The 14,246-nt window shown below is 35.0% G+C and overlaps 2 protein-coding genes, 3 long non-coding RNA genes and 1 pseudogene across 6 annotated transcripts; 2 read left to right on the top strand and 4 right to left on the bottom strand.

Annotated features, from left to right (window-relative positions):
• Window positions 1-80: 80 nt before the first annotated feature.
• On the bottom strand, window positions 81-390 carry LOC115483140 (general odorant-binding protein 83a-like). Its single transcript, XM_030224304.1, has 2 exons — window positions 345-390; window positions 81-265 (listed from the first exon to the last, which is right to left on the bottom strand). Exons 1-2 carry the CDS (start codon window positions 388-390, stop codon window positions 81-83), a joined length of 231 nt encoding a protein of 76 aa, XP_030080164.1.
• A 291-nt stretch (window positions 391-681) lies between these two features.
• LOC115483138 lies at window positions 682-1,171 on the bottom strand (annotated as a pseudogene).
• Window positions 1,172-1,834: 663 nt separating this feature from the next.
• LOC115483153 lies at window positions 1,835-2,130 on the top strand. Its single transcript, XR_003944268.1, has 3 exons — window positions 1,835-1,856; window positions 1,935-1,949; window positions 2,023-2,130. It is a non-coding gene; the product is annotated as an uncharacterized LOC115483153 (long non-coding RNA).
• Window positions 2,131-6,358: 4,228 nt separating this feature from the next.
• LOC115483141 lies at window positions 6,359-7,718 on the bottom strand. Its single transcript, XR_003944259.1, has 3 exons — window positions 7,549-7,718; window positions 6,939-7,187; window positions 6,359-6,575 (listed from the first exon to the last, which is right to left on the bottom strand). It is a non-coding gene; the product is annotated as an uncharacterized LOC115483141 (long non-coding RNA).
• A 1,379-nt stretch (window positions 7,719-9,097) lies between these two features.
• LOC115483149 lies at window positions 9,098-11,690 on the top strand. 2 transcript variants are annotated; one of them, XM_030224308.1, is made up of 3 exons: window positions 9,098-9,221; window positions 9,302-9,316; window positions 11,504-11,690. In XM_030224308.1, exons 1-3 carry the CDS (start codon window positions 9,120-9,122, stop codon window positions 11,687-11,689), a joined length of 303 nt encoding a protein of 100 aa, XP_030080168.1. In that variant the 5' UTR covers window positions 9,098-9,119; the 3' UTR covers window position 11,690. The 2 variants fall into 2 exon arrangements, with proteins under 2 accessions (XP_030080168.1, XP_030080169.1); XM_030224309.1 differs by having other exon boundaries at window positions 9,099-9,238.
• Window positions 11,691-11,828: 138 nt separating this feature from the next.
• LOC115483142 lies at window positions 11,829-13,180 on the bottom strand. The gene is made up of 3 exons (XR_003944260.1): window positions 12,863-13,180; window positions 12,409-12,801; window positions 11,829-12,045 (listed from the first exon to the last, which is right to left on the bottom strand). It is a non-coding gene; the product is annotated as an uncharacterized LOC115483142 (long non-coding RNA).
• Between the last annotated feature and the right edge of the window lie 1,066 nt (window positions 13,181-14,246).

The following is a 14,246-nucleotide window of genomic DNA, read 5'->3' on the forward strand; positions in this document are numbered from 1 at the left end:
ACCTTGGGATCGGTCTTCTTCCAGCACTAATGGAACCACCAAGCCTTGTGGAACAGCGCATCGCCTTCGGGGTGCACGTACTACTGGGACATGGCTATCAGATTGTCTCGAATCGAGTGCGGCACCGAGCGGAATAGTGTATCCAGATGCGCATCGCCATTGTCGTCGACCACTTCGAACTCGTGAAACAAACAATTCATATAGTAATTGTGCTTTTCATCCTCATGGAGTGCGCCATCACTGAACTCCTTGATCGAAGCTGTAAATTATTGCAAGCGTCAAAATTAACAGTATTATTTTCTGCAGCTATTATTGTTTATTCTATGCTGTCTGCTTCACAGACGGCTGGGTGGATTGCTCCACACAGATGTCGTGGAAGAGCTTGGCCATTTTAAGTATGTTCGTCGGTGGACACTGCAATTTAAAATGTGTTGCTTAAAGCCATACATTTAATTTAAATTTTAATTAATATTTTTTTGTTTTGTTATAGTCCATAAAGGATCTCATTAATGTAAACAACTGAATTGTTTATTAAATTTTTATTTTTAATTTTAAATATGCATTTATTTAGTTTGTTTTTTAACTTGAAAATATTTTCGATAGTACTATCGATACTATTGAATAATTGTTGTAAAACCATGGAAACTATTGAATGTTGCAACCATCGATAGTTTTACAGCTCTACTTCATTGGCCGACATACCTTGGGATCGGTCTTCTTCCAGCACTAATGGAACCACCAAGCCTTGTGGCACAGCGTATCGCCTTCGGGTGCACGCACTACTGGGACATGGCTGTCAGATTGTCTCGAATTGAGTGCGGCACCGAGCGGAATAGTGTATCCAGATGCACATCGCCATTGTCGTCGACCATTTCGAACTCGTGAAACAAAGAATTCATATAGTACTTGTGCCTTTCATCCTTATGGAGTGCGCCATCACTGAACTCCTTGATCGCAGCTGTAAATTATTGCAAGCGTCAAAATTAACAGTATTATTTTTTGCATATATTATTGTTTATTCTGTGCTGCTCATCCACTGAGTCAGAGCGATTTTTCAGCAAAGCTGGACAGATTATCACGGAACGAGGAGCTGCCTTAAAAGCTAAGCATGTGGACATGCTTCTTTTTCTTCATCATAACTCTTGGATCTTGGCAGAAGACTAAAAGCCATAAATTTTAATTTTAATTATATTTAATATTTTTTTGTTTTGTTATAGTCCATGAAGGATCTCATTATTGTATATGTGTATGTATGTGTGTTTGTGTGAGGATTTATCTAAGTGCGTTTTTTTGTAATTTTTATTTCAGGAAGCCATGCAAGAGGTTTGGGTTGCTTGTAAAGAGTGGATACGGGCGGCTGCCAGAACTGAAACCACCAAAAATTCATTTATTTCAGTTGAACCAGTCACTATGCAGTCAGCAGTGGAGCTTACACATCCAGGCGGCACAATGCTAATACATGTAGAATGGAGCAGAGTTTACGCAGCAGGCGCAACCATACATGTACAGCTGGACAATTACAATGTATGTATATGTATATGTGTATGTATGTGTGTTTGTGTGAGGATTTATCTAAGTGCGTTTTTTTGTAATTTTTATTTCAGGAAGCCATGCAAGAGGTTTGGGTTGCATGTAAAGAGTGGATACGGGCGGCTGCCAGAACTGAAACCACCAAAAATTCATTTGTTTCTTGCTTACTGTCTCGCGCTTTCTACTAAGTTATGGCAGGTGCACCAGTCACTATGCAGTCAGCAGTGGAGCTTGCACATCCAGGCGGCACAATGCTAATACATGTACAATGTAGCAGAGTTTACGCAGCAGGCGCAACCATACATGTACAGCTGGACAATGACAGTGTATGTATATGTATAGTGTATGTATGTGTGTTTGTGTGAGGATTTATCTAAGTGCGTTTTTTGTAATTTTTATTTCAGGAAGCCATGCAAGAGGTTTGGGTTGCATATAAAGAGTGGATACGGGCGGCTGCCAGAACTGAAACCACCAAAAATTCATTTGTTTCAGTTGAACCAGTCACTATGCAGTCAGCAGTTGTGTCGAATCGAGTGCGGCACCCACTCATCCACTGAGTCAGAGCGATTGTTCAGCAAAGCTGGATAGATTATCACGGAACGACGAGCCTTAAAAGCTAAGCATGTGGACATGCTTCTTTTTCTTCATCATAACTCTTGGATCTTGGCAGAAGACTAAAAGCCATACATTTAATTTTAATTATATTTAATATTTTTTTGTTTTGTTATAGTCCATGAAGGATCTCATTATTGTAAACATTTGAATTGTTTATTAAAATTTTTATTTTTATTTTTAAATATGCATTTATTTAGTTTGTTTTTTAACCCTTTATATGGCAGTGTTGCATATCTGCAACATACCCTTTAAAAGATATTTTTTCGCAATGCAAATCGAAAAAATCGAATGTGGCTATATGTTGTACATCTGAAACAAACGTATTTTATAAATGATTTGCTTTGGGCACATTTCTAGATGTTTTGTAAAACATATGTTCACTTTCCCGCCAATTTTGTGAGAAGCACATGTTGTGTGCGCTGAAAAAATTGTGTTGCAAAATTTTATTAAAAATATAGATATTTCTTTACGAAAAACTTAAGAAAAACAAAGGTAAATATGTTTCAAATGCATGTGCTATCAAGTTTTCACGTTTCTTGTTGTGTATTGTGTGTAGATTCGAAAAATCGGTATGTTGCAGATATACATCAAACAAGTATTCGAAGTTATATTGTGCAGAATTTATTTTGTTGTATTTATGCAACATAGAGTGTTTGTGTTTATATTATATGTTGTTATGTGTTTATACATATGGTTATATGTTGTTGTTATGTGTCATAGAACTTGTCTTGGGTTTGTTGTATGTGTTTTATGAGACTACATATATAAATAGTACTTCTTACGCAGGAAATATGTCAGGAAAAGGTTTAACACCTTCACAGGTTGAAAATTATTTCAACAGTTTAGATAGCGAGGATGAACTTGACTTTTCTGCTGATGAAGAAAGCGATTTTTATCCAGATGAGAAAGATGCAGGTAGTACGGATGAAGATGACATCGATGACCAAAATCCACCGAGTAATGCCTTAGACGTTTCAAACTCAAATCTCGTAGATGATTCTGAGCCAAATGTTAAAAGTAATAACCCTGATCTGAAAAGAAACTTGTTATGGAGAAAACGCAGTTTAATTTTGAACGAAAATCAACTGCAGTTTCTCGGGAGTACTATGTTGCATCCGGAACTAATGGAACTATCAGAGCCAATACAATTTTTTTGGTATCTTTTTCCAAAAAACCTGTTTGATGAAATTACAATCGAAACAAATCTTTATATTCGCCAAAAAGACCCTAACGCACATGTCAATTTTACGTCCTTAGATATTCGACAGTTTGTTGGAATAATATTATACATGTCAATTTCGCGTCTTCCAAGAATTACTCAATATTGGTCAACAATAATTGGAGTACCAGCGATACAGAATATTATGTCGCAAAAAACATTTGATGAGGAGGCGTCACATTTACTTTAACAACAATGATAATGCTCTGCCTTTGTCACACTCCTGTCACGATCGGCTATTCAAAATCAGGCCAATAATAGATGAACTAAACAAAAATTTTAAAAAAGTTCCTATGGAACAATTTTTGTGTGTTGATGAACTGATATGTTCAACAAAGGCTAAGAACCACATGAAAAGGTACAATCCCAACAATCCATCGATAGTTTGACAGCTCTACTTCATTGGCTAAAAGCCATACATTTAATTTTAATTATATTTAATATTTTTTTGTTTTGTTATAGTCCATGAAGGATCTCATTATTGTAAACATCTGAATTGTTTATTAAAATTTTTATTTTTGTTTTTAAATATGCATTTATTTAGTTTGTTTTTTAGTACTATCGATACTATTGAATAATATATGCAAAACCATCGAAACTATTGAATGTTGCAACCATCGATAGTTTGACAGCTCTACTTCATTGGCTAAAAGCCATACATTTAAATTTAAATACATTAGTTGCAACCATCGATAGTTTTACAGCTCTACTTCATTGGCTAAAACCCATACATTTAATTTTAATAATATTTAATATTTTTTTGTTTTGTTATAGTCCATGAAGGATCTCATTATTGTAAACATCTGAATTGTTTATTAAAATTTTTATTTTTATTTTTAAATATGCATTTATTTAGTTTGTTTTTTAACTTGAAAATATTTTCGATAGTACTACCGATACTATTGAATAATTGTTGCAAAACCATCGAAACTATTGAATGTTGCAACCATCGATAGTTTTACAGCTCTACTTCATTGGCTAAAAGCCATACATTTATCTATAATTATATTTAATATATTTTTGTTTTATTATAGTCCATGAAGGATCTCATTTGACAGCTCTACTTCATTGGCTAACAGCCATACATTTAATTTTAATTATATTTAATATTTTTTTGTTTTGTTATAGTCCATGAAGGATCTCATTATTGTAAACATCTGAATTGTTTATTAAAATTTTTATTTTTATTTTTAAATATGCATTTATTTAGTTTGTTTTTTAACTTGAAAATATTTTCGATAGTACTATCGATACTATTGAATAATTGTTGCAAAACCATCGAAACTATTGAATGTTGCAACCATGGATAGTTTTTCAGCTTCATCAGTTTGGGATCTTTTAGCACTAATGGAACCTGTGCCTTTTGGCACAGCGTGGAGCAGAGTTTACGCAGCAAGCACAACCATACATGACAATGTATGTATATGTATAGTGTATGTATGTGTGTTTGTGTGAGGATTTATCTAAGTGCGTTTTTTGTAATTTTTATTTCAGGAAGCCATGCAAGAGGTTTGGGTTGCATATAAAGAGTGGATACGGGCGGCTGCCAGAACTGAAACCACCAAAAATTCATTTGTTTCTTGCTTACTCTCTCGCGCTCTCTACTAAGTTATGGCAGTTGCACCAGTCACTATGCAGTCAGCAGTGGAGCTTACACATCCAGGCAGCACAATGCTAATACATGTACAATGTAGCAGAGTTTACGCAGCAGGCGCAACCATACATGTACAGCTGGACAATGACAGTGTATGTTTATGTATAGTGTATGTATGTGTGTTTGTGTGAGGATTTATCTAAGTGCGTTTTTTTTGTAATTTTTATTTCAGGAAGCCATGCAAGAGGTTTGGGTTGCATGTAAAGAGTGGATACGGGCGGCTGCCAGAACTGAAACTACCAAAAATTCATTTGTTTCTTGCTTACTCTCTCGCGCTTTCTACTAAGTTATGGCATGTAAAGAGTGGATACGGGCGGCTGCCAGAACTGAAACCACCAAAAATTCATTTGTTTCTTGCTTACTCTCTCGCGCTTTCTACTAAGTTATGGCAGGTGCACCAGTCACTATGCAGTCAGCAGTGGAGCTTACACATCCAGGCGGCACAATGCTAATACATGTACAATGTAGCAGAGTTTACGCAGCAGGCGCAACCATACATGTACAGCTGGACAATGACAGTGTATGTATATGTATAGTGTATGTATGTGTGTTTGTGTGAGGATTTATCTAAGTGCGTTTTTTGTAATTTTTATTTCAGGAAGCCATGCAAGAGGTTTGGGTTGCATATAAAGAGTGGATACGGGCGGCTGCCAGAACTGAAACCACCAAAAATTCATTTGTTTCTTGCTTACTCTCTCGCGCTCTCTACTAAGTTATGGCAGTTGCACCAGTCACTATGCAGTCAGCAGTGGAGCTTACTCATCCAGGCGGCGCAATGCTAATACATGTACAATGGAGCAGAGTTTACGCAGCAGTCGCAACCATACATGTACAGCTGGACAATGACAATGTATGTATATGTATAGTGTATGTATGTGTGTTTGTGTGAGGATTTACCTAAGTGCGTTTTTTGTAATTTTTATTTCAGGAAGCCATGCAAGAGGTTTGGGTTGCATATAAAGAGTGGATACGGGCGGCTGCCAGAACTAAATCACCAAAAATTCATTTGTTTCAGTTGAACCAGTCACTAAGCAGTCACCAGTTGTGTCGAATCGAGTGCGGCACCCACTCATCCACTGAGTCAGAGCGATTGTTCAGCAAAGCTGGACAGATTATCACGGAACGACGAGCCTTAAAAGCTAAGCATGTAGACATGCTTCTTTTTCTTCATCATAACTCTTGGATCTTGGCAGAAGACTAAAAGCCATACATTTAATTTTAATTATATTTAATATTTTTTTGTTTTGTTATAGTCCATGAAGGATCTCATTATTGTAAGCATTTGAATTGTTTATTAAAATTTTTATTTTTATTTTTAAATATGCATTTATTTAGTTTGTTTTTTAACCCTTTATATGGCAGTGTTGCATATCTGCAACATACCCTTTAAAAGATATTTTTTCGCAATGCAAATCGAAAAAATCGAATGTGGCTATATGTTGTACATCTGAAACAAACGTATTTTATAAATGATTTGCTTTGGGCACATTTCTAGATGTTTTGTAAAACATATGTTCACTTTCCCGCCAATTTTGTGAGAAGCACATGTTGAGTGCGCTGAAAAAATTGTGTTGCAAAATTTTATTAAAAATATAGATATTTCTTTACGAAAAACTTAAGAAAAACAAAGGTAAATATGTTTCAAATGCATGTGCTATCAAGTTTTCACGTTTCTTGTTGTGTATTGTGTGTAGATTCGAAAAATCGGTATGTTGCAGATATACATCAAACAAGTATTCGAAGTTATATTGTGCAGAATTTATTTTGTTGTATTTATGCAACATAGAGTGTTTGTGTTTATATTATATGTTGTTATGTGTTTATACATATGGTTATATGTTGTTGTTATGTGTCATAGAACTTGTCTTGGGTTTGTTGTATGTGTTTTATGAGACTACATATATAAATAGTACTTCTTACGCAGGAAATATGTCAGGAAAAGGTTTAACACCTTCACAGGTTGAAAATTATTTCAACAGTTTAGATAGCGAGGATGAACTTGACTTTTCTGCTGATGAAGAAAGCGATTTTTATCCAGATGAGAAAGATGCAGGTAGTACGGATGAAGATGACATCGATGACCAAAATCCACCGAGTAATGCCTTAGACGTTTCAAACTCAAATCTCGTAGATGATTCTGAGCCAAATGTTAAAAGTAATAACCCTGATCTGAAAAGAAACTTGCTATGGAGAAAACGCAGTTTAATTTTGAACGAAAATCAACTGCAGTTTCTCGGGAGTACTATGTTGCATCCGGAACTAATGGAACTATCAGAGCCAATATCTTTTTCCAAAAAACCTGTTTGATGAAATTACAATCGAAACAAATCTTTATATTCGCCAAAAAGACCCTAACGCACATGTCAATTTTACGTCCTTAGATATTCGACAGTTTGTTGGAATAATATTATACATGTCAATTTCGCGTCTTCCAAGAATTACTCAATATTGGTCAACAATAATTGGAGTACCAGCGATACAGAATATTATGTCGCAAAAAACATTTGAGATGATGAGGCGTCACATTTACTTTAACAACAATGATAATGCTCTGCCTTTGTCACACTCCTGTCACGATCGGCTATTCAAAATCAGGCCAATAATAGATGAACTAAACAAAAATTTTAAAAAAGTTCCTATGGAACAATTTTTGTGTGTTGATGAACTGATATGTTCAACAAAGGCTAAGAACCACATGAAAAGGTACAATCCCAACAATCCATCGATAGTTTGACAGCTCTACTTCATTGGCTAAAAGCCATACATTTAATTTTAATTATATTTAATATTTTTTTGTTTTGTTATAGTCCATGAAGGATTTCATTATTGTAAACATCTGAATTGTTTATTAAAATTTTTATTTTTGTTTTTAAATATGCATTTATTTAGTTTGTTTTTTAGTACTATCGATACTATTGAATAATATATGCAAAACCATCGAAACTATTGAATGTTGCAACCATCGATAGTTTGACAGCTCTACTTCATTGGCTAAAAGCCATACATTTAATTTTAATTATATTTAATATTTTTTTGTTTTGTTATAGTCCATGAAGGATCTCATTATTGTAAACATCTGAATTGTTTATTAAAATTTTTATTTTTGTTTTTAAATATGCATTTATTTAGTTTGTTTTTTAGTACTATCTATACTATTGAATAATATATGCAAAACCATCGAAACTATTGAATGTTGCAACCATCGATAGTTTGACAGCTCTACTTCATTGGCTAAAAGCCATACATTTAATTTTAATTATATTTAATATTTTTTTGTTTTGTTATAGTCCATGAAGGATCTCATTATTGTAAACATCTGAATTGTTTATTAAATTTTTTATTTTTATTTTTAAATATGCATTTATTTAGTTTGTTTATTAACTTGAAAATATTTTCGATAGTACTATCGATACTATTGAATAATTAATGCAAAACCATCGAAACTATTGAATGTTGCAACCATCGATAGTTTTACAGCTCTACTTCATTGGCTAAAAGCCATACATTTAATTTTAATAATATTTAATATTTTTTTGTTTTGTTATAGTCCATGAAGGATCTCATTATTGTAAACATCTGAATTGTTTATTAAAATTTTTATTTTTATTTTTAAATATGCATTTATTTAGTTTGTTTTTTAACTTGAAAATATTTTCGATAGTACTACCGATACTATTGAATAATTGTTGCAAAACCATCGAAACTATTGAATGTTGCAACCATCGATAGTTTTACAGCTCTACTTCATTGGCTAAAAGCCATACATTTATCTATAATTATATTTAATATATTTTTGTTTTATTATAGTCCATGAAGGATCTCATTTGACAGCTCTACTTCATTGGCTAACAGCCATACATTTAATTTTAATTATATTTAATATTTTTTTGTTTTGTTATAGTCCATGAAGGATCTCATTATTGTAAACATCTGAATTGTTTATTAAAATTTTTATTTTTATTTTAAAATATGCATTTATTTAGTTTGTTTTTTAACTTGAAAATATTTTCGATAGTACTATCGATACTATTGAATAATTGTTGCAAAACCATCGAAACTATTGAATGTTGCAACCATGGATAGTTTTTCAGCTCTACTTCAATGGCCGACATACCTTGGGATCTTTTAGCACTAATGGAACCTGTGCCTTTTGGCACAGCGTGGAGCAGAGTTTACGCAGCAAGCACAACCATACATGACAATGTATGTATATGTATAGTGTATGTATGTGTGTTTGTGTGAGGATTTATCTAAGTGCGTTTTTTTTGTAATTTTTATTTCAGGAAGCCATGCAAGAGGTTTGGGTTGCATGTAAAGAGTGGATACGGGCGGCTGCCAGAACTGAAACTACCAAAAATTCATTTGTTTCTTGCTTACTCTCTCGCGCTTTCTACTAAGTTATGGCATGTAAAGAGTGGATACGGGCGGCTGCCAGAACTGAAACCACCAAAAATTCATTTGTTTCTTGCTTACTCTCTCGCGCTTTCTACTAAGTTATGGCAGGTGCACCAGTCACTATGCAGTCAGCAGTGGAGCTTACACATCCAGGCGGCACAATGCTAATACATGTACAATGTAGCAGAGTTTACGCAGCAGGCACAACCATACATGTACAGCTGGACAATGACAGTGTATGTTTATGTATAGTGTATGTATGTGTGTTTGCGTGAGGATTTATCTAAGTGCGTTTTTTTGTAATTTTTATTTCAGGAAGCCATGCAAGAGGTTTGGGTTGCATGTAAAGAGTGGATACGGGCGGCTGCCAGAACTGAAACTACCAAAAATTCATTTATTTCTGCCAGAACTGAAACCACCAAAAATTCATTTGTTTCTTGCTTACTCTCTCGCGCTTTCTACTAAGTTATGGCAGGTGCACCAGTCACTATGCAGTCAGCAGTGGAGCTTACTCATCCAGGCGGCGCAATGCTAATACATGTACAATGTAGCAGAGTTTACGCAGCAGGCGCAACCATACATGTACAGCTGGACAATGACAGTGTATGTATATGTATAGTGTATGTATGTGTGTTTGTGTGAGGATTTATCTAAGTGCGTTTTTTGTAATTTTTATTTCAGGAAGCCATGCAAGAGGTTTGGGTTGCATATAAAGAGTGGATACGGGCGGCTGCCAGAACTGAAACCACCAAAAATTCATTTGTTTCTTGTTTACTCTCTCGCGCTCTCTACTAAGTTATGGCAGTTGCACCAGTCACTATGCAGTCAGCAGTGGAGCTTACGCATCCAGGCAGCACAATGCTAATACATGTACAATGTAGCAGAGTTTACGCAGCAGGCGCAACCATACATGTACAGCTGGACAATGACATTGTATGTATATGTATAGTGTATGTATGTGTGTTTGTGTGAGGATTTATCTAAGTGCGTTTTTTTGTAATTTTTATTTCAGGAAGCCATGCAAGAGGTTTGGGTTGCATGTAAAGAGTGGATATGGGCGGCTGCCAGAACTGAAACCACCAAAAATTCATTTGTTTGTTGCTTACTCTCTCGCGCTTTCTACTAAGTTATGGCAGGTGCACCAGTCACTTTGCAGTCAGCAGTCGAGCTTACTCATCCAGGCGGCGCAATGCTAATACATGTACAATGTAGCAGAGTTTACGCAGCAGGCGCAACCATACATGTACAGCTGGACAATGACAGTGTATGTATATGTATAGTGTATGTATGTGTGTTTGTGTGAGGATTTATCTAAGTGCGTTTTTTGTAATTTTTATTTCAGGAAGCCATGCAAGAGGTTTGGGTTGCATATAAAGAGTGGATACGGGCGGCTGCCAGAACTGAAACCACCAAAAATTCATTTGTTTCTTGCTTACTCTCTCGTGCTTTCTACTAAGTTATGGCAGGTGCACCAGTCACTATGCAGTCAGCAGTGGAGCTTACACATCCAGGCGGCACAATGCTAATACATGTACAATGTAGCAGAGTTTACGCAGCAGGCGCAACCATACATGTACAGCTGGACAATGAAAATGTATGTTTATGTATAGTGTATGTATGTGTGTTTGTGTGAGGATTTATCTAAGTGCGTTTTTTGTAATTTTTATTTCAGGAAGCCATGCAAGAGGTTTGGGTTGCATATAAAGAGTGGATACGGGCGGCTGCCAGAACTGAAACCACCAAAAATTCATTTGTTTCTTGCTTACTCTCTCGCGCTTTCTACTAAGTTATGACAGGTGCACCAGTCACTATGCAGTCAGCAGTGGAGCTTACACATCCAGGCGGCACAATGCTAATACATGTACAATGTAGCAGAGTTTACGCAGCAGGCGCAACCATACATGTACAGCTGGACAATGACAGTGTATGTATATGTATAGTGTATGTATGTGTGTTTGTGTGAGGATTTATCTAAGTGCGTTTTTTGTAATTTTTATTTCAGGAAGCCATGCAAGAGGTTTGGGTTGCATATAAAGAGTGGATACGGGCGGCTGCCAGAACTGAAACCACCAAAAATTCATTTGTTTCAGTTGAACCAGTCACTATGCAGTCAGCAGTTGTGTCGAATCGAGTGCGGCACCCACTCATCCACTGAGTCAGAGCGATTGTTCAGCAAAGTTGGACAGATTATCACGGAACGACGAGCCTTAAAAGCTAAGCATGTGGACATGCTTCTTTTTCTTCATCATAACTCTTGGATCTTGGCAGAAGACTAAAAGCCATACATTTAATTTTAATTATATTTAATATTTTTTTGGTTTGTTATAGTCCATGAAGGATCTCATTATTGTAAGCATTTGAATTGTTTATTAAAATTTTTATTTTTATTTTTAAATATGCATTTATTTAGTTTGTTTTTTAACCCTTTATATGGCAGTGTTGCATATCTGCAACATACCCTTTAAAAGATATTTTTTCGCAATGCAAATCGAAAAAATCGAATGTGGCTATATGTTGTACATCTGAAACAAACGTATTTTATAAATGATTTGCTTTGGGCACATTTCTAGATGTTTTGTAAAACATATGTTCACTTTCCCGCCAATTTTGTGAGAAGCACATGTTGAGTGCGCTGAAAAAATTGTGTTGCAAAATTTTATTAAAAATATAGATATTTCTTTACGAAAAACTTAAGAAAAACAAAGGTAAATATGTTTCAAATGCATGTGCTATCAAGTTTTCACGTTTCTTGTTGTGTATTGTGTGTAGATTCGAAAAATCGGTATGTTGCAGATATACATCAAACAAGTATTCGAAGTTATACTGTGCAGAATTTATTTTGTTGTATTTATGCAACATAGAGTGTTTGTGTTTATATTATATGTTGTTATGTGTTTATACATATGGTTATATGTTGTTGTTATGTGTCATAGAACTTGTCTTGGGTTTGTTGTATGTGTTTTATGAGACTACATATATAAATAGTACTTCTTACGCAGGAAATATGTCAGGAAAAGGTTTAACACCTTCACAGGTTGAAAATTATTTCAACAGTTTAGATAGCGAGGATGAACTTGACTTTTCTGCTGATGAAGAAAGCGATTTTTATCTAGATGAGAAAGATGCAGGTAGTACGGATGAAGATGACATCGATGACCAAAATCCACCGAGTAATGCCTTAGACGTTTCAAACTCAAATCTCGTAGATGATTCTGAGCCAAATGTTAAAAGTAATAACCCTGATCTGAAAAGAAACTTGCTATGGAGAAAACGCAGTTTAATTTTGAACGAAAATCAACTGCAGTTTCTCGGGAGTACTATGTTGCATCCGGAACTAATGGAACTATCAGAGCCAATACAATTTTTTTGGTATCTTTTTCCAAAAAACCTGTTTGATGAAATTACAATCGAAACAAATCTTTATATTCGCCAAAAAGACCCTAACGCACATGTCAATTTTACGTCCTTAGATATTCGACAGTTTGTTGGAATAATATTATACATGTCAATTTCGCGTCTTCCAAGAATTACTCAATATTGGTCAACAATAATTGGAGTACCAGCGATACAGAATATTATGTCGCAAAAAACATTTGAGATGATGAGGCGTCACATTTACTTTAACAACAATGATAATGCTCTGCCTTTGTCACACTCCTGTCACGATCGGCTATTCAAAATCAGGCCAATAATAGATGAACTAAACAAAAATTTTAAAAAAGTTCCTATGGAACAATTTTTGTGTGTTGATGAACTGATATGTTCAACAAAGGCTAAGAACAACATGAAAAGGTACAATCCCAACAATCCATCGATAGTTTGACAGCTCTACTTCATTGGCTAAAAGCCATACATTTAATTTTAATTATATTTAATATTTTTTTGTTTTGTTATAGTCCATGAAGGATCTCATTATTGTAAACATCTGAATTGTTTATTAAAATTTTTATTTTTGTTTTTAAATATGCATTTATTTAGTTTGTTTTTTAGTACTATCGATACTATTGAATAATATATGCAAAACCATCGAAACTATTGAATGTTGCAACCATCGATAGTTTGACAGCTCTACTTCATTGGCTAAAAGCCATACATTTAATTATACCCTGATCCCATTAAAAATGGGAAATCAGGGTATAATGGTTTTGTGCAAATGTATGTAACAGGCAGAAGGAGGCGTGGCAGACCCCATAAAGTATATATATTCTTGATCAGGACGACAAGCCGAGTCGATTGAGCCCTGTCCGTCTGTCTGTCTGTCCGTCTGTCCGTCTGTCCGTCTGTCCGTCTGTCCGTCTGTCCGTATGTGTGAACGCGTGGATCTCAGCATCTATAAGAGCTAGAGACTTGAAATTTTTTTTGTAGGTCCGTGTATAGCACGCGCAGGTCAAGTTTGTTTCAAATATTCGATAACTATTCGCATTTAATTGTTATCGAATAAAAACATTATTGAAATGCAGTAAATAAATTATATCTCGAACGTCTTAAGAGCTAGAGCCTCCAAATTTTGTATTTAGTGTTATGTATATTTTATGCAATTTTGATTTTTGTTGGATTTTGGATACCGGCTCCAAATTCCCCCAAATTCTTAGAATTTAAGTTTAGTTGGAACTAGGGCCATTATGTGAAGGCGTTTGCATCTCAACCAAGCCAATAGGATATGTAGATCATATGCTGAAAATTTCATTAAAATCCATTAAGTAAAACAGAAGTTATTAAACAAAACGTTTGGCCAATTTGCAAAAGCACATGTCAGCAGCGCCACGCGCACGCATTTTTCCTATGCGTGTGCACACATACATTCAAATGCGTGTATACTTTTCTATTCCAAGA

Source organism: Drosophila hydei, unplaced genomic scaffold, assembly GCF_003285905.1.
Source record: "Drosophila hydei strain 15085-1641.00,03,60 unplaced genomic scaffold, DhydRS2 tig00000508-arrow-arrow-pilon, whole genome shotgun sequence".
NCBI classification, from domain to species: Eukaryota; Metazoa; Arthropoda; class Insecta; order Diptera; family Drosophilidae; genus Drosophila; species Drosophila hydei.

Bases quoted from the DNA above. Each gene is read 5' to 3' on its own strand.
- LOC115483140 (XM_030224304.1), bottom strand. From the start codon at position 390: ATGGCCAAGCTCTTCCACGACATCTGTGTGGAGCAATCCACCCAGC. The intron at 266-344 runs CGTCTGTGAAGC...GCTTGCAATAAT, and splicing joins TGTGGAGCAATCCACCCAGC to TTACAGCTTCGATCAAGGAG.
- LOC115483149 (XM_030224308.1), top strand. From the start codon at position 9,120: ATGGCCGACATACCTTGGGATCTTTTAGCACTAATGGAACCTGTGCCT.